The sequence below is a fragment of the Phalacrocorax carbo genome, chromosome 3, assembly GCF_963921805.1.
Source record: "Phalacrocorax carbo chromosome 3, bPhaCar2.1, whole genome shotgun sequence".
Classification (NCBI taxonomy): domain Eukaryota; kingdom Metazoa; phylum Chordata; class Aves; order Suliformes; family Phalacrocoracidae; genus Phalacrocorax; species Phalacrocorax carbo.
Genome location: NC_087515.1, coordinates 102,467,758 through 102,486,139, shown reverse-complemented (window position 1 = coordinate 102,486,139; position 18,382 = coordinate 102,467,758). Strand labels below are relative to the sequence as shown.

At 41.3% G+C, this 18,382-nt stretch overlaps 1 protein-coding gene across 1 annotated transcript in view; it reads left to right on the top strand.

Annotated features, from left to right (window-relative positions):
- The first annotated feature begins 941 nt into the window (after positions 1-941).
- Positions 942-18,382, top strand: part of FAM83B (family with sequence similarity 83 member B) — a 56,247-nt gene continuing 38,806 nt past the window's right edge. Inside the window, exons 1-2 of the mRNA XM_064447892.1 lie at positions 942-1,244; positions 6,009-6,512. Coding sequence (XP_064303962.1) covers positions 6,069-6,512 — 444 coding nt within the window. The 5' untranslated portion in view covers positions 942-1,244; positions 6,009-6,068. The remainder of the gene's footprint in view (positions 1,245-6,008; positions 6,513-18,382) is intronic.

Genomic DNA, 18,382 nt, shown 5'->3' with positions numbered 1-18,382 from the left:
TTCTTAGAGAACCATCATCAAAAAGTCACAGCAGAAGCACGCTTAGCTTCAGAAACAGAATATACCCTGCACTTATTATTGGGCAGTAAGGGTTAGAAAAAAAGGTTGTGCTTAAAGCCAGACTGGATGAATTATTGGTGACAAAGCATCATTGTCAGGGATACACTGCATCATCTTAAACGGCTCATGAAAAAGATGCCTGCAGTTACGCACCATAGGGTATGATATGGGCAAAGCTTATAAAAAGTTTTCTATGTATTGCCGTTAATTTAGAATGACAAAGAAAACACGGTGTGCTTAAGTCTTGGCGTGACTAAGTCACACACACACGTGATGTGCTGATCTGCTTGCGGTTTTACGATCCTACTAAAAAGATGACCATGTTTTGGATGAGCCTTTCAGGGAGGGCTCTCAAACGTTTCCAAACGTGGGATTGCCACGTTGGCGTGCCCAGCCTGCGGGCAGGCGAGGAGGATGAGGCTGGCTGCAGGAAGGCCTTGCCGGCACCGCAGCCAGGATGGGGAGCTCTGCCTTCAGGTCCGTTTCTCTAACCTGAGACATCATGAGCAAAAGAAGAGCATTTTAAAGCAGCTGAGCTATGGAAAGGGGTCTCATCCACAGAACCTAATTTAAAGGTCTCGGACGGGAACGGCTCCCTTGCCGTGACTTGCTCCCCTGGAGTTCACCTGGAAACCGTGACTCGAGGCTGATGGGTTTACTTCTTTCTTCAAGCCAACGTTTGCTTGGAGTGCCATCTCCCACGCACACGCACGCCCCGCTCCCAGGGGCGCTCCGCGGGGCCGCCGAGGCGCGCGGCCCGGGCCGGCCCCTGCCCCGCGGGACCGCGGGCGCCCGCGGCTGCCGGCCCGCCCGGCGGGCAGGGCGTGGGGGGGCGGGACGGGGTGCGTTGGGGTGGGATGGGATGGGATGGGGCGGGGGGCCCCGCCGCCGGCCGGGCCGGGGCGGGAGGGCCCCGGGGAAGGCGCTGCCCTTCGCTCCGCGCGAGGGCCGGGCTTCCCCAGTTCAGACAAGTCCTTGCCCCGCTCCCGCGGCGGCGGCGGCGGGTTTGGTGCGACACCGTCCTGACATGTTGTAACCGGTTTCCACACCCACCGCGCCTGAGAGCGACGGGAAGTACCTGCGATGAGCCCTGCGCCGTCTTGACTCGCCGCCGCGATCGCAGCAGCCGGGTCGAGCCGCCCCGCCGCTCCGGAGGCGAGACCCCACCGCGGGGCACCGGCGCAGTAAGTGGGTCTCCGTCCGGCCTCCCCCGGGACGGGCAGGGGCAGCGGCAGGGGCAGGCTCTTGCCCCCGCCGGCCCCGCGCTGCTCGGTGCGGAGCCGCGGGGCGTTTGAAACGCGGGGGTCGCGAAATGGAGGCGGCGGCGGCGCGGCTCCGGCCGCGGCCGCGGGCACCTGAGGGGAGCCGGCGCCGAGCGGCGCGGGGCCGGCGGCGGGAGAAGGGCCGGGCGGAGCCGGCGGCCGGCGGGACGGGCTCCCACGCCGCGCTCCCTCGCGGGGCCGCGTACCGCAACCCGCCCCCCACCCCCCACGCGTGGCCGGGGTCCCGCGGGGGCGCGGGGCGTTGCGGCGCCGCCGCGGCCCGGGGTGACACACGTGCGGTGTCCTGAGGGCTGTGGCGTCTCCGAGCACGTGGCGGTGCCAGCGGAGCGCTGGTTGCCTCCGTTTTGCCTGAAAAGTTAACTTTCTGGGTTGAAAAAAAAAAAAAAAAAAACCAAAAGAAAAAAGAAAGGCTCAGGAGCGCTTGCGGTGTTGCTTTTCACTCGAATTTGATGCCCTTCGCATCCATGGAAAATACTGTAATTTCATTAATAATGAAATAATTGCCTGTCACTGCTTAATGTGGGTAATTATTATTTATTCTTGATACAATTCCTTAATACAAAGGTTGGTGGAAGGCAGCTGTCGTCAAACACCTGTTTATTCTGTTAAAGGCTGGTCACACCAGGCCCTTAAGCGGTGGGGAGGCTCCTCAGCAGAGCCGCAGGTCAGAGGTGCTCAGGTGGATGCCCCAAAAACCATACCTGAGAGAAGGGCCAGCGACAAGGTGTTCCCGTGGCTTAAATTCCCTTTAACTGAGGTGGCAAGGTTGAAACTTTATGCACAAACTGTCAAAGCAATTGCATTTCCTTTGGAAAAAAGATAAGGACATCCCGAGGAGAGCACCACGGCCAGGGCCTTGCCAAGGACCGGCTGGACAAGCCTGAGGTTAGAGCTGCGCCCCAAAGTTGCTGAATAGGAAATTTTTCAAATCCTGAGAATATTAGTAAGGTAGGGAAGTTGCTTGGCTTTAGCTCTAGCCTGGAGGACGGTGCTCCTGGAACCACCACAGAATGTTGCGTCATTTTCTTCAGTGGGCAGTTGTCATCTGCTGCTTTTGTGGAAGCTGAGATACGCTCTGTATCTTTCTGCAAAAAGGCATATTTAATTTTTTTCAAAGAAAAAGCTCTCTCCATGCTGGGTTCCTGATAATGGCACCGGAAAGGTCCGAGCATGTTGTTAATAAAAGGACAAGATGATCGCATCATTGCAAGATTCAGAATTTGTGTTCTTCAGCAAAAGATTCAGATTTAGCAGCTATATTGGAGTTTAAATTAAATTGAAGCCCATTAATGGCACTTAATAAAAAAGTTCAAAGTAATTGATCCTTGTGTCCAAGCAGAGAAGATGTCTGATACGCTGGGCTGGGATTAACAGCCAGGGTTATTCCTCAGAGGAGGAAGAACAGCTTTCCAGGTGCTGGTAAAATTTGCAGTCGTGTACATGAAGTCTGATAAAGCTCTGGAAGCCTCCAGAGATGGGCCTCACTGTGCACAACCTTGCTAATAGAATTGTTGACCTGAGGAGGATCTTTGAAGAATCAGGTTGATTATGCAGAAATCCTTATATATGGTTGAAGAAGACACCAAAAAGTGTATTTTAGAATTTTGTCGAAACCTCAGCCTTTCTATCCAAAATTATATCGATTTCATAGGTACATTTCCTACAAAATAGCTCTTACCTTCTAAGGAGGAAAATATCTGTGCCAAGACATCTAGAGCTTTTGTCAAATATACCTGAAGCCATTGTTTTAATTTGGGAGTTTTCTTTTGTTTCTTCTCATGAATGTATCATACGCTTATGTCTTCAATTTCAAAAACCAGAATTAGAGTTTTTGCATTTTTCTCATCTGTTCTGTGATTTATTTCCGTGCTGACACATTTTACATTTACTTTCTTAAATGTGCACTGCTTTAAGCTTCTCTTATAAACAGCACTTGTAAATCAGAGATCAACATCAAAGATGTTCACTGTAAAATAACTATTCTTGTTTGGAAGACACTGCACTAGAAGTCTCACCTTTCCAAGATTATGGTATATTTATTTATACCCTGCTTTCAGCATACATCTAAGCATAAGCTACTGCATTTGACCTATGCCATGATTAATTAATTAATTGTTTTCCATTAAAAGTCAAACAATATACTATACTATTACAAAAAACAAATCAAAAGAAACAAACAAAACAAAAAACGCACGTGAACCAGCACACACATGCAGTCATTTTGCGGCTTTTATTTGTTAATAACATTCAATATTTTATATTGCACAACTTTACATGTTAAGTATAGCCCTATTCCCTTGTATTATTTTCAAAGGAAAGAGTGAGAAGAAAATAGAGATTTAGACAAGCTTTTGAAATAGGCACTTATGTCTTTCTCAACTGTATGTATGAAATCGGTGGCAAAATTCCTATTTTAGAAGTATATCCATTCCAAAGTAATGAGAAATATCTTTCATTTGCCTTTGTAAAATCAGATTTAGTCTTAAATGTCATAATAAGACTGACTGTTTTATGACACTGTTTCAAGGGTTGCTTGTCCCAGAGGGCCCTACAGGAGCGATGTCTTAGATTCTCAGGAAAGCCACCTGTATTAGCCTTTGGACTCTTCAGAACAACTCAGCTGAGTAACTCTGCATTTTGTACTCTTGGTAGTTTTTCATTCTTCATCTAAAATGCCTTGAAAAACTATTCCAGGTGATTGGCTTCTATGGGACGCTGATGGGAAAGTTTTAATTTTACAGTATTGTAGGAGTTTGACCTTTGAATCCATCTGTCTTGTCTGTACTGCGTGTTTGGTTCTGCGTCACCTTACACCACAGGCTGTGTCTGCATCAGCACAAAGTGAAATGGTATCACTCCTATTTTATAACATTTTATTTCTATCTGTAAGAGCAGTGGAGAGTGAAGCCCTGAATATCTGTCACAGGAATACGTGTAATTCTCAGTCCGGGGAGAGCAGTGTGATCCCTTTTGCTTGCTGCTTTCCAGTTCACCACAAAGAGCTACTCTGGAAGCAGCCAGAAACACTCCTTTCCCCCAGGCTCGAAAGCAATCCTATCTGGGAAGATCTACCCTGCTACTTGGCTGAGAGACAAGATTCAAATGGAATTATTTCATGTGACATGCTGATGCCAGCCTCAGATCTGGATTTTTCTTTCTTGGTCTTTTTTTAACCTCAGACTTCCCAAGTTCCTCAGAAAATCTTGGTCTAATTGAACATTTAATTGAACTTTGGAGTATCAGTAGTGTATGGAGATTTTGATTTTTGTTCCTTTAGGTTAATGTAGCTAATTTATGTTTCCTTTCAAGAAGATTTTAACTGTTCCCAGTAGACAGTGGAAAGCAAATGCAGTGTTTGCAAAAGTATCTGAAAGGTCTTGATGAGAAGGGAGAATTGTGTTGTGTTTATATGACAGTAAATGCCATCAGTACTCCATATGACTATTCCTTGCTATTAGACTGCTATACCATTAATTAGGCTTGTAGGGAAACCAATGCTAACTTTCAGGCTAGAGTTTTTGTGTTTTTTTGTAACCATTCTGCCTTTGTTGGATATCCTTCCTTCTTCTGCTGTCTTTCTCTTAAGCTTCATGCCCTAGCCCTTAATGATTAAGCAGTGCTACCATGTAGCATGTCTCTATTTTACATGGCTATGATCATGCCACTCCCATGAAAATCTCACCCCCTCTTTTTTTAATTTTTGTTGGTGACTTACCTGCCCAGCGCAGAAGTTCCTTGCAGTTTAGATTTTAGGTGAATGGTGGAGTTGCTGGAGTCCCATAGGGTTGCACAACCATGAAGGAAGAAATGTTGGCCATTTGTCCTCTCTCTACCTTAAATCCCAAATTGTCGCAGCAAGAACCAGCCCTCTCACCCCTTCTTAAATGAAATAAAAAGATGGTAAGAATGAATTTATAAATCACCAGCAGTAAACAACTTCTTATTAATGTTTTGGGAAAAAAAAAAGGTAAGATTAAAGCAGCCGCTCCTTTTGGCAGAAGGAATGAGCAGGGTGGAAACTAGACATCAGATTGCTGATTCAGAGTTTGATCCCAGATGTGGGAGGAGAAATCTTTCTGGAGTTCCTCATAACTTACTGAAATGAGGTAGGCTGGTCCTCCTTGGGAGCAACAAATGGATTAGATCAGCATGTGAGAGCAGATAGATAAGGAGAAGGACCTGAATGACTGTTTCAGAGAAGCCAGAGAAAAGGAGTGCATTGCAGAGGAAGATTAATGCATCAAAAGTAGGAAATATAATTGGTTTCCGAAGTGTTTCTCTGAGCACTACTCTTGACAGTTGTTATAGAGTTTTGAAGCCCAGCCTACAGTAGTGTATTGGAACATGCATTGGGTATGTATTGATGTTGCTGGTACAGATCTTCAGCATATTATGAGCTTTGCTCTAGCTTTTAATATAAAAACTTCATCAAATCACTTAATTATGTGTTGATTTTTGCCTTACATAGAAGCTCTTTATCTAGCTCTTTAATATTCATTTGACAGTATTAATCCCTGAGCCTTTTCAAAACATTTCTAAATTCTTGGAAGGTGCTAGAAAAACTTAGAGCAATGTTACCAGAAAAGTATTCTGAATAATATCTGTGTGTGTGTCATAGATCTCTAGAAGTATTCTGATCGTTTTCTTACTTTTCTCTCTTTGCAGATACATTTCATCAGCTCACGAATGGAAGTTTAAGAGACTTTATACAAAATATATGTGAAAATGGAAACTTCATCTTTGCTATCGTCCTTACATGATGAATGCAGATCAGACAACTATATTGAACCTCATTACAAGGAGTGGTACCGAGTAGCTATTGATGCTCTAATCGAAGGAGGTTTAGAAGCCTACAAAGAATTCCTTTCCAAAGAGAGATGCTCAGAGTTCCTAGCGGATGAGGAAATTGATTATATTTTGAACAATGTTCACAAACTTCCCCAAAACACAATTTATTCCTCTAACCATGCCATTGATGACACCTCTTCCTCGGGAACCTACTGGCCCATTGAATCAGATGTGGAGGCTCCAAATCTTGACTTAGGTTGGCCCTACCTGATGCCTGGAATTTCTGGTGGCACGAATATCGATCTCCTTTTTCATCCACCACGAGCACAGCCTTACACCATAAAGGAAACTATTCGGAAAATGATACGGGATGCAAGAAAGGTAAACATGAAAAATATTGTTGAAAAAAAAAAAAGTAGCAATAATAATCTAGTTGGTGTTTTACTAGAGGCAGGAAAAACAGTCTGGCTGCTAACAATTCAAATGTAAAGGTCTTCCCAGACTAAGATCAGTCCCTTGGTATCACATGCACCAGTGTTATTAACCTTATTTACAAGGGATCAGGGATTAATTGGAGGGATTAATGAAGCATAATTACAATTTTACTGTAATGCTGACCAGTCCGTGAGAAATTTGTAGATCATCAGGATACCTTTTCTTTGACCTCATTTGAATATACCTCTAGTAACACAATTCTACCTAACTTCAGGATGTATCCTAAAGTTTCTCTCTTGCGTCAGTGGGAATGTGCATCGGTTTGGCATAGCAGCCAGTTGTTATAAGAAAATAACACCTTGGTGTACATCTGACTTGTGTACCTTGAAAGTCTCAGGCTTCATGATTTTGCATGCCCACTGTCCTTGCAGAAATTAGTCAGGAAATATTAAAAAGAGCTCAGAAGGAAAAAAAATGATGTTTAGACAGGAAGGAAATAGATTTTAGTTGTCTACCTTACCTTCATTTCTGACTAATGACTAATTTATAAGAAATATGGACACTTCTCCAAATATACTTGTCACTTAGGGGCACTTGCATCTTGAGTTTACTAAGGCACACCCGGCTTGCACCTCAGTGACAGGATGCTGTATGTACCAACCACCTTTTGGTTTCCAGTGTCAAATTTAAAAAAAAAACCACCAAAACATGTACTAGGATGCAGATCTGTTTGTCCCTGGGCTATGTTAGCTCTTTAAACAGGTGTGAGAAGGTTTCAGAAGTATTTGTAGCAAGGGTCTCCTGCTCCCCTTTCTTCCTCATGAAAGAAGTTTGGTTCTGAGTGACCCTGCAGGCTTTAAATCGGTAGGATGGGCTCTAGCTCGAGGGCATCCATAAACAATTCAGAGTGGCTGAAATGTGCACGTAAACGTATGCAATAGAAACGGACTGAAAAGAGTGGGGAAAGGAAGAACAGCATCTTTTTACCATGTCTTGTTTCTATTTACATAAGGCATATAATTTGTTGTGATAATAGAGTTATCACTAGGCCTTATGTCCTGCAGTTTACAGTCTAGAATGACTGTATGTTCAAGGAAGAGGAGAATTAATTGCTTCTCTCCCTCTTTGTCCCTTTCAGAGTGTGATTTGGTGTTTTCTGCTTTTGTATGTAGTGAGGCTTGACCATGACTTGCCCAAGATACTCTGTGATTTTTTTCAGCTGCAGCTCCCGAGCTACCAATGTATTTACTGTAAGGGAAATAACAAAAACACCGTCAACTCTATTGCCAAGACTAGTTCAATTTTGCTACAAGATCTTGAAATGCCATGAAGAAAGGCTGTTTCCTGTTAGCTGCTGTGCTTTTTGTTCCTAGCTGGCTGGCTGCATGCAATCCAGTCCCTTTCTGATTGGTGTCTTAGCTGCTGGTGCTGCCTTGTAAAATGATTGTATACCTCCTTTGAATGCAGTTATGGAGAAAAATTAGGTGTGATTTTTATCCCTCTTTGGAAGAAGGTTGGGTGCATAGTATATTGGCTCTCCCATGTGCTTGTGGCACTTCCACTTTATAAAGAGGATGTTATGCGTGTGTCACTGTCAAATCTGACAGCTGAAAGGTTTGTATAGTTGATCAGCACAATCTCAACAGCAACAACCATGACACTTTTGATACAGTGATATGGGTTGGTTGCTTCAGGAAGCAGCAATTAAATCTAAAAGGCATAGTGTTGTTCAGCCTCTTCTGTCTGCAGATGCATAGAAAAGTTTAAAGGCTTTCTAAGTAAGGTAAAGTAAGGTATTTAAAACATGCTTACAGCAGGCAAACACTTTGTAAACAGGCTAACCTACTTCTCCTAAGCCACTTATAAAAATATAGTTATATTCAACAGGGTTCTTTGTTGTGTAGTAGTGGAGATGTGTAGTCTTATGAGAATATTCAAAGGAAATAGGAGAAGCTTACACATGAAAAACAGAAACCTGTAAAGAATAAACAAGTTCTTCAGCAAATCATATTAAATCAATACAGCTCTAAGCAAACTCTTATCGGAATTTGGGCAAAATTCTGTGGAAAAGTAAACAGACTGTTGGAGGTGGGTGTATTCATACCACTTAATTTTAAGTGCCAAACCCAAGTGCCTGAGTTCAGGCACTGATTTCCCTGGGCTACCTGAACACTTGGTGCAGTAGGAAACCACCTCCTACAAGGGCAAGGCAGAGAATGTCTGTGCACTGATTCACCCCATGAAGTAACCCATTCAATATATATTTATATGTGTATAATAGCCCAAAAATTCATGAAGGAGACTGAGACAGTTGAAACCTAGATTCTTTTGAATATTTGGAGATATATAAGGATAAGATGGCATTATTAGTGGATTTACTCTTGACCTCTTTCATGCTTGATGCATCACAGTGTCACTCCTTAAAATGATCATTACGTATGTTAATTTTGACCTTAAGAAGACATGTTGTAAACAACATTAAGCAACTTGCTTGCTGACAGTGATTTTTCCTGACTAAAGAGGAAAACCATTTGTAAGGCTATGCTACACTAGACTAAAAATAGTGAGTACAAAAAAGTGTTGTAAGAAAATCTTGTCACGTATGTGTTTCTTAAATGCATAATCTGCATAAAAATGATGCACATCACCTTCATGGTAATTACAGGCAATATAATAATGGAGTTGTTCTTACAGAAGAGGATCAATATTATTAAATGCTAGAGAAATAAGCTAGCCATTTTAAGGAGATGAATCCATGTTTGTGGTATATGTTTCTGAACTTATATTAGATCAGGGAAACTGTATTGTACATAGGATGGCATTACATTGTAGCCCATACTACAGCACTTCTGCGGGACATCTGTGATGTTAGCAGAGTGCCTTAGGTCAAACCTAACATCAACAAAATGGGTTTACTCTTGATGTAACTAGACCTCATCTCCAAATGATACAGCTTGCCAACCACCCTCCTCTGTCAACATAACCTGTGTTCATACAAGGAAGCTGTTTGGCGTGACTGTGTCAACTGGGGAGACACGAGTCTTTTCCAGATGTTGATATAACCATGTGGGGAAGAAACACTGTCTGACCTTAATGATGGATGGACTTTTGCAGACAAGCCAGTAGCCTTATTTCTCATGCGTTTTGGAGGCTTCTACCTTTAATCATTGGCAGGTTTCCGGCTTCTGAGAAGCTTAAGGTGCTCCTACATCCTGACTCATCCCAGCTGGGCTGTCTGAACCGCAACTGATAATGTTTAGCCGTTTTTCCTGAGATTATTCATCTGGGAAATGGTATCAAGATGATTACTCATCTGTATCAGCTTAATGTGAAGCTTCCTTCTCTTCTATGAAGTAACATAGAGACCTCAATAATGAAGTGTCCTCTCCTTGTATGACTTTTCCTAAGAGTTGCCTCAAAACCATCAGTTATGAGGCTTGTACATGTGTGCAAGAAACAGCTTGTACTATCTTCTCAGGTGTGATTGACAGGGTGAGGCAACAGGGAAAGGACAGGACAGACCACCAAAGGGTCCTTCTGGCAGTGTGTTTTTCTCTTACTTCATTAACTGGATTCCTCTCTCCACCACTGAGACATTCCTATACAGTTTTAAAGAGAATGCATAGCTCTGAGTCTTTTAGATTGATATCCAAATAAGGATCAGCTCTTCCTGTAGAGAATTCAAACCTGTTTTTTAAAGAACTATGTTGTTTAGACAACCCAAGGACTGCTGGTTTGTAGCACAAGGCAGAAAACACTGAAAGACTTCCCTGACATACTTTTGGGATTTCTGATGGAATGTATGAAGTTGCATGCTGTTCGATAAATATGCAATACTTTTCACTGATTTATTCAAATAGACTAGCAGTCTTAAGCCTGGGTTTATAAAATCAGTGATAGTTGTAAGACTTTTTAAAAGTTATTTGTTTAGAAGCTTAAATAGAAATCTAGATGGTTAGTGTGTTATTTTGGAAAATCAAAAAAAAGCAGTTGTTTTTGCTGAATTACTCATGGTTGGGCTTTTTAATGTGAGAAAGGTTTGCAGAACTTGGACCCTTGGGAAGGAATTAAGTTACAATGTAAATGAGTGCAACTTGTTCTGTTTTGCTGGACCCACTGTAGGCAGGCTATTAGTAAGTCAAAAAGGACTTTCTTTGAATTCTTGTGAGAGAGTTATGTACAAAATCTGATGCCTGTGTTGTCTTCTAGAGCAGTGGGCCTACTCAAGTAAAGAAAAACAGTTGACTCATTTTACAATCATATAAAAAGGAAAATATTTTCTTAGAGTTTGGGGTTGGTTTTATTTTGTTTCAGGCAAGAGTGAGAGCTTGTGCATTACAGAAAAAATTATTATTTGCTATTGATCTCATTTGGTCCTGTGTATGATACAATAACAATCTAGTACTGGCTGCAGCCTGGTAAGAAATAAAATCAAATTCTTTACATGCCTGTATGAAGAGTGATGTTTCTATACAGAAAGAAACTTGTAGAATATGGGTGTGTGGAGCAATCTTTTTTTACTCTCTCAAAAATGCTCTTTGCCAACTATTTTAAATACAATTTGAACACAGACTGGAGCAATGATAATGAGTCGCGCTTGTGGCAATGCTTGTCTTAGCTCATTAATTGCAGCAGTCCAAGCAGATGAGAGAGAGGGATTCTATTTTTTTTGTTCATAAAAGCTAGAGCAATCTGCTGAACTCAGGAAGAGAGAATAGATAAATGTAATTGTCATCCCACTCAGAAGTTTTCTATATTATCTGTAGAGCATCTGATGAAGAGTGGATATCTTCTTTAAGCTGAGAGTAGCACGTAGAAAGACACAGCTCCCAGCTGAACACACACAGGCAACATTTCCCTGCCAAAATATACCACCCCACAAGGATTTCAGCAGGTGCTTTTTGGTTCAGCTGCTACACTGAAGGGTGCATTCATCATTCACTTCCACTGACCTTCTGTTAAATGACTTCCTGTTAGCTGAAAACCAGCATGGTAGTCATACATATGGTTTCCAGGTGAAACATGATATTTGGCTTTTGATAGTTTTATTAGAGAGAGTGAGGTCATGTCCCAGCTTTTCTAATCACACAGGGCGCATGGCATGCATTGGAAGAGGACATGTGTCTTGCTCTCAGTGGTATTACTGTGTGGCCCGGTTATCAATTTTTTGTCATCTGCTCACAACAAGTAATTATTTCAGGTATTTTATCTGCTTGGATTCACCTTTGGAGTCTTCACTCTATTTTACTTGCCTGTCCCCTTCTCCCCTTGCCATCCCGCCCCCTCTGCGTAAGGGTGGTCCCAGAGCAGTCACAGCAGGGCACTTACAATGCATACTGGAAGAACTGCCATCAATGGGACATGTCTGCAAGCACTTTTATAATCTGGAAGGCCTCGTACTTCTGTGAAATGAGTTTCTTAGACGCAGTTGCTCTAAACATGAAACCCACAATTTTTCATGGCAGTGCTCCTGTTGGGTGGGAAGGATCCAAAACTGAAAAGCAAGCAGAGGCTAGCGCTAGCTCAGGGAGAGGGAATCTGATAAAATAATTTTGAATCAGTTGAGGTGGTTTTTTACTTACAGTTTTCTGTCAGGTCAAAGGTTTGCAAGACTTTGTTAACATCTTCGATACTTATATTTTATATTAAAAGATGTAGTTAATTTATAGGTATTGCAATTTTTATGTCATAACTGTGCTAATGTGTTATCAAAATATTACACCTCTGTGAGGGATATAAAAATGGAATAGGAAAAATTAAAGGCCAGATCTTACAGGCAGCTGTATTTCTTTGCTAAAGTCTGTCTCATTCACATATACTTTGTAGTAATATCGTTTGGTTAAAGCGTTTCTCTCATTGACATAAATCTTTGTCAGTCAAAGCTAAAGTGCTATTAAAAAGTCATTTTTGCTTTTTGCACATTCAGTAGATTAAAATGTTCTTTATCATATTCAGCAATAACTTTGTATTACAATATGCTGAAGCAATTATAGGTCAAAATATGCTGTAAATACAGAACCACTGATTTAAAATAATTTTGCCCAGGCAGGCAAAATTTCAGTGCCCAGTCCAGTGTATTTGGGTTTCATTCCTCTCCTTTTCTTGCTTGTCAAAAAAACCTGGTAATGTTGAAGTGCTATTTTTGTACTTCTAAATTCCTATCCTCAAGAGATCTGAGTTTTTCCAATCTTTTTCAGCCAGCGAACAATCTTGCCTGAAGAACTATAGGCTTAATCACTTTACATTCATATCGCCATAGGCCTTTTTTGATATCTTGCAGTTTTAGCATAGTTTTTGGTCTCTAATAGCTTTCCAACATAGCCAGTAATGCTCTGAGGGATGGGGGACATATTTTGGGTGATTTTAAGTTTTAAATTTGTTTGTTACATATCAGAATTTGGAAACCAAGATGTTATACTGTCTGTGATGCTAGAATATTAAATGAGCATAGCTTGGTATACAGATACCTGCCATACAGGTGTAATACAGTGTAATAGAAACTACATAGAAAGTGGAAAACTGCTGACATGGAGCAAAACAAAAAGCACAGAAGTCCAAGGAGAGCTGCCAGTTCAGAATTCCCCATTCTCTTGTTCAGAAGGAGTGGGACTGAACACCACCGACTTAAGAGTATTAAGATTCCTCATATATCAGATCTGAGTACAAGTATCTACTTCATTTGTAATTATTTCAGAACAATTTCCTTAATGCTGTGTTGTTTTATCTGAGGAGTACTGCACGTATTCCAGCACAGTGACAGAGGAGTCAAAGTACACTTCAGCATTTACCACTCTAAAAGAAGTGCAGACCATGCCATTGATAAGCCTGTTGATAAAGTATGTCTATAACTATTTTCTAATGAAAAGGTGCTGTTCTGTGCAATAAAAGTCAAAGTCCACATTTTCAAAAATGCTGTCATCATGCCTGAGGCCTCAGAGGGCTTTTACTCTTCAAAATCCTACTGTAATTTACCTTTGGGAGGAGAGAAGCAATGGCCATCACAACAGTAACGGGGTGTAACTGACGTTGAGCTTGCTACTTTATAGTAGACGTCTGTAAAATGGCTCACCTCAGCAGAGCTGTTCAAAATAAATAATTGCAAGATCTGGCTACGGCTTGCTGAATCAGCAAATTAATAATTTTTTCACTATATAGTCCACTTATCGGTAAGCCAGTTGAATTTACAGTATTGTTATTTGCATTATAAATACAGAAGTGGAAGCAACCCAACTAGCCATCTCTGCTTGCCTGGCCTTTGTCTGAGATCTTTTCCCATATCCTGGGTGTTTGTTTTCTGAAGCTGTAAACATCATTACATTTCACTGCATGTCTGCGTGTCATATAGTTTACTGGCGTCTTAGACTTCCTGATTGGTGCCAGCCAGTACAGGCATACCACTACTGCAGTATAAACAGTAGATTCAGAATTTACATGCTCTCCTTTATCCTTAGCCATCAAAGAACATGACCAAAGCATGTGCAGTTTTATAGGTGAGAATACTGAGCCACAAAAGCATTAAATTAATATATATCACAATTCAAAAAGAGGTACAATTATAAACCAAAAGCCTGAGAGCATTATATGTTAGCAAACAGTACTCGGAGCAAGTAGGGGCCAGATAACAAGTTTTTATTTTCTTGTCTCCATAGTTTTAGTTGATAAAAAAATCATAGTCATGCATTTAGTGTTATAGTTATGAAAACTAATTGCTGAGGAACATCGGGACTTATCCAAAAAAGTTTGCGTTAGTATATAACTGTAGGTGTGTAGTGCTTACTTTTCAAAAATGTTTGTAAAAGCATAAAGTCCTTTCTTATCTTCAGCTAAAGAGGGTGTATCTTCAAGATATACACAGGGTGTTCTCATACCTTAGCTAAGAGTGGATTATCTTAACCAGTACTGTCTCTTGGTCTGGAGTGCTTGCACGGACTGCCCAGATGACGTAAGACGTGAGGGAACCAGAACAGATTCCTCAAAAAACAGGGTCTCTGGTGAACCCTGCTCACCCCAGCGGGGCGTGTGGGCACAAAGCTGTCTTCAGAAAACTTCTGTGGTACGTCTTTTATCCAAGGGTTTTTGCTAACTGCAGCACCAGATCTCCTCAGGCCTTTTCATTTCTACCAGCGATCCTGCTGTAAGAGATGAAGCTGGGCGATAGGATAATATGAGAAGTTATGCACCATATCTCTTAGAGATGAAAAGAAAACTTTGATATGTGCTTCATCCACTAGCAGTTGGGCTCGAACAGTAGCACAGGATTGTACATTCAGGTAGCCAAATGGGTGTGCCTTCAGTTCAAACAGCAGATGTAACATCTCAGCCTTATTTTCATGCTGTTTCCTGGAGCTGCAGGCACTCTTTGCCAAGCAAGCTGCACTTCAGCTCAGTAAACTCTCTTTACGGCTTAAGCACTAGGTAAAGCACTAGACATCACCTCCTAATTCAGGTGAATCTGAGTGGTACAAAGGTATTGTAGTTAGTGTTTTCCTGCTAGGTTTTGATGATCAATAGCCAGAAATAATGAGGGTGACGTGAAATAACCAGCACAGAAGAACAAGTGCCTGCTGATTCTCTGTGGGACCTTTCTCAAAAAATGCCCAGCAAAGGACAGCCCTTTTTAAACTGTACCGAATTCACTGCTAGTGAGCTGTGCCTCCTGACAGAGACATCAGAGGCAGCAAACAGAAGTGACAGGGTCAGCCAGCAAACCTGGTTTCCGTCAGATTCCAGGGGGATACCGCCTGTCAAAGCAATTAGGTCTCCATCCAGCATGACAGAGCACAATAATATCTGAAGCTATCTGCTGTTCTGATAATTTCTTGGCATTGCCTAATGGTGGATTAGCACAGGCATGCAATAATTGCCTGAAAAGTCACTGTCAAGGGTGTGGGTTTCTTTTAAATAATAGGCAGGTATATGTGGCTGCACAGTATCTGTTTGATAGACATCCGTAACCTGTCTTTGCTGTGGATGGGCCTAAAAATACCAACCATCAACGGATCCAACTCTTACAGTAGTATGTACTGTTAGGAGTCTACAGAAAGCTGCTTTAAAACGTAACAAACTATATAATTTTGTTCAAAGGAGATACTTTTGAAATGAGAAACTAAGCATAGATATGAAACTGGGAATTGTGACTAATTCTTCTATTTGATTATTTATTTGCTGTCACCTTATTTCATGTTTTAGCACTATATGACCACCAGTAATATATTTTATGGTAGATTTTATGATGCACTATATGATTATAATAATATCATAATCTGTTTCATCCATGAATTCTAGGCTTATTAAATGACAGTAAGGCACTTGTGCCAGAAATCTAATTAGACAGATTATTTGTTTTCTTCTGTGTAAATTAAATTTAATGGTGGAATTGCAGTCCAGATTTGAAGTGCTGTGATACAGGATTACAATCTTCTGTTACAGGATTTCTGTCCCAAGTAAAGTCTCGGTACTTTGACTTGAAGTTCAGAGGAGTTAAACAGTGTCTTTGCAATGAGCTCTTGAAAGCCCAGGAAGCTCTTCTGTGTAAACATTGCAAAGCCAGGGCCCCAAGTGCTTTTTGGAGGAATAAAAAGGAAGGAAAAGACGTGCTGTTCTTGGGAGTCGGGAAAGAGGCATGTCAGAGGAGCAGGGCTCTCTGCTAGTCCTTTGCGTTGCTGGAAGGCTTCTATTAGAAACCAGTGCGGCAACTAAACACTGTTTAGACCTCCTGAGGGACCATAACACTCTGGAACCTGCACCCAGGGTGAAAATGCTGGCAGTTTTGGATTACTTAAGACTTACAGCGTCATGTGGAAGGGGAGAGTTTATGACAAATGCAGATGGACCAATGTTCAATTCAGCCGGGCTCTGCTCCATGCTGTCATGCGTTGATCAGAAGTGCCTCCATGAGAATTGGTAGTCAAATGGATGGAAGTAAGGCACAAAAGTTGTGCAAAGTGTCTGTAATATGCAGGCATTTCTACTCTCACCCACTGAAGTGACCATACCTACAGTACAATAGGAAACCTATACATTTTCGGTTGTAGTTCCTCTTTCCTTTCCCTCCTTCTTCGCCCCCCACTCCAGCTCTTCCCCTTGGACAGGCCACTCTCCTCTGCCTTTTCTCCTTTCATCATGCACTTCAGCCAAAGGTGAAAATTTACTGCCTGTTGTCAGTACTTTTGGCATCTTTCTTGAATGCAGCTCCAAGCGTGGCATCTGGGAATGTGAGCTCCCTCTTAGGTCAATAAAGAGACATGGGTGGCTTGGAGGATGCCAGTCGGCACACCCGAAGCAAGGGCTTGCAGTAGGGGGCTTGGGTCTTTTCCCCATCCTCTGTCTCTCCCAGTAAGAAGTGGTAAAACACTGTCATGATGTTAGAAATACAGCAATCTTTGAATTGGTTTTCAAAGCACTCAATTTTATTGGCAGGTTTCTAGTATTTATTATCAATTGTAGATCTACCAGATTAAATATTAGGGAAGATATAGTTTTAGAACAGGACTGTCTTATTTGCCCTCTGTTTTATTTCACAATAAATTGATGTTTTTGGCAACAAGGATGAAGTTGAGAGATGGAGCATTTGTGTATCAGAAATTACAGTAGGCTATTTAATTACAAAAATTACTTACATAGACAATTGATTTTTATCTCATTTTGTCAAGCAATAACTCTAATAAACTTTAAAAGAATTTAGGTATTTAGTAAAGGCCAGAGAGAGAAAAATCCAATACCTGCTCAAAGAAGATACTTTTTTCCTTCTTCAAACAAAATTAGATCCCTAGTCCTGAGAGGATTTAAATACTTTAATTTGTGTACACAAGAGGTTCCATTAATTTAACATGCTTATGTGTTTGCAGGATTGATGCCTAGGGATATGACCATGTATCATTAAGAATCTGATTTTATATATTTAATTAATCTCTGTCTCTTAAATCATGCCACAGTACAGTTGTAGTACAAAATGAGCATATGTCTTCAGTTGATTTTATCCACTGTGAGCAACTAAAAAAGAAATAGCATATGTCCAAGCAGACTGCTGTAATTTTTTAATTCTAAATAAAATCTGTGTTAAATAGCTGAATATCTGAGACCCAAGCAAGGCACTGAAACTGGTGGAAGGTTTTCCCTTCCCCAGATGCTATTCCACCACTCAGTTCCCCTTTACTGATCCCAGCATGCACACGCAGGCCCGGATCCCACAGAAGCCTAACCCAAAGGAATGGACACATATATGGATGTTATAGAAGATAGGCTGGTCCCTTAAAATGAAATTCAGGAGCAAGACTAATTTTATCATGTTGATGCATAAAGAGCAAGAATAGTTTTTGCCAGTATAGAATGTCTATCAAAGAACATCTCTTTTTCTAACTTCATAGAAATGGCCTCCGCCAAAATGATTGAGTCCTCTGCTAGCAAACCTTAGGAGTTTGTACTGGGGATAGAGGCTTCATTATCTTCTGCCACATTACATATGCTTACTGAGCTCATAAGGAAAATTCCGTAGAGAAGTTTCTCAATTTGTACACTAAGGCTTTTTAAATTATTGCAAAATATATATTAAAAGCACACGTGCACTTTTTCATGTATGCTGGCATGCAAGCAAACAAAACAAAAGAAAAAACAGTAAGGAGTGAACATCTGGATGGTAGATCTGTCCAAAACAGTTTATGGATTTTGTTTTTTAAATGCTCTATATTCCTAAAAAAAAAACCCAAACCCAAAAAACACCTTGAGAAATAATTTGATGGACAATTATGACACTCTGCTGATACAAAATTGTGTGTATATAGATAGACATACTTATTTTGAATTTTGTTAGTGGCATT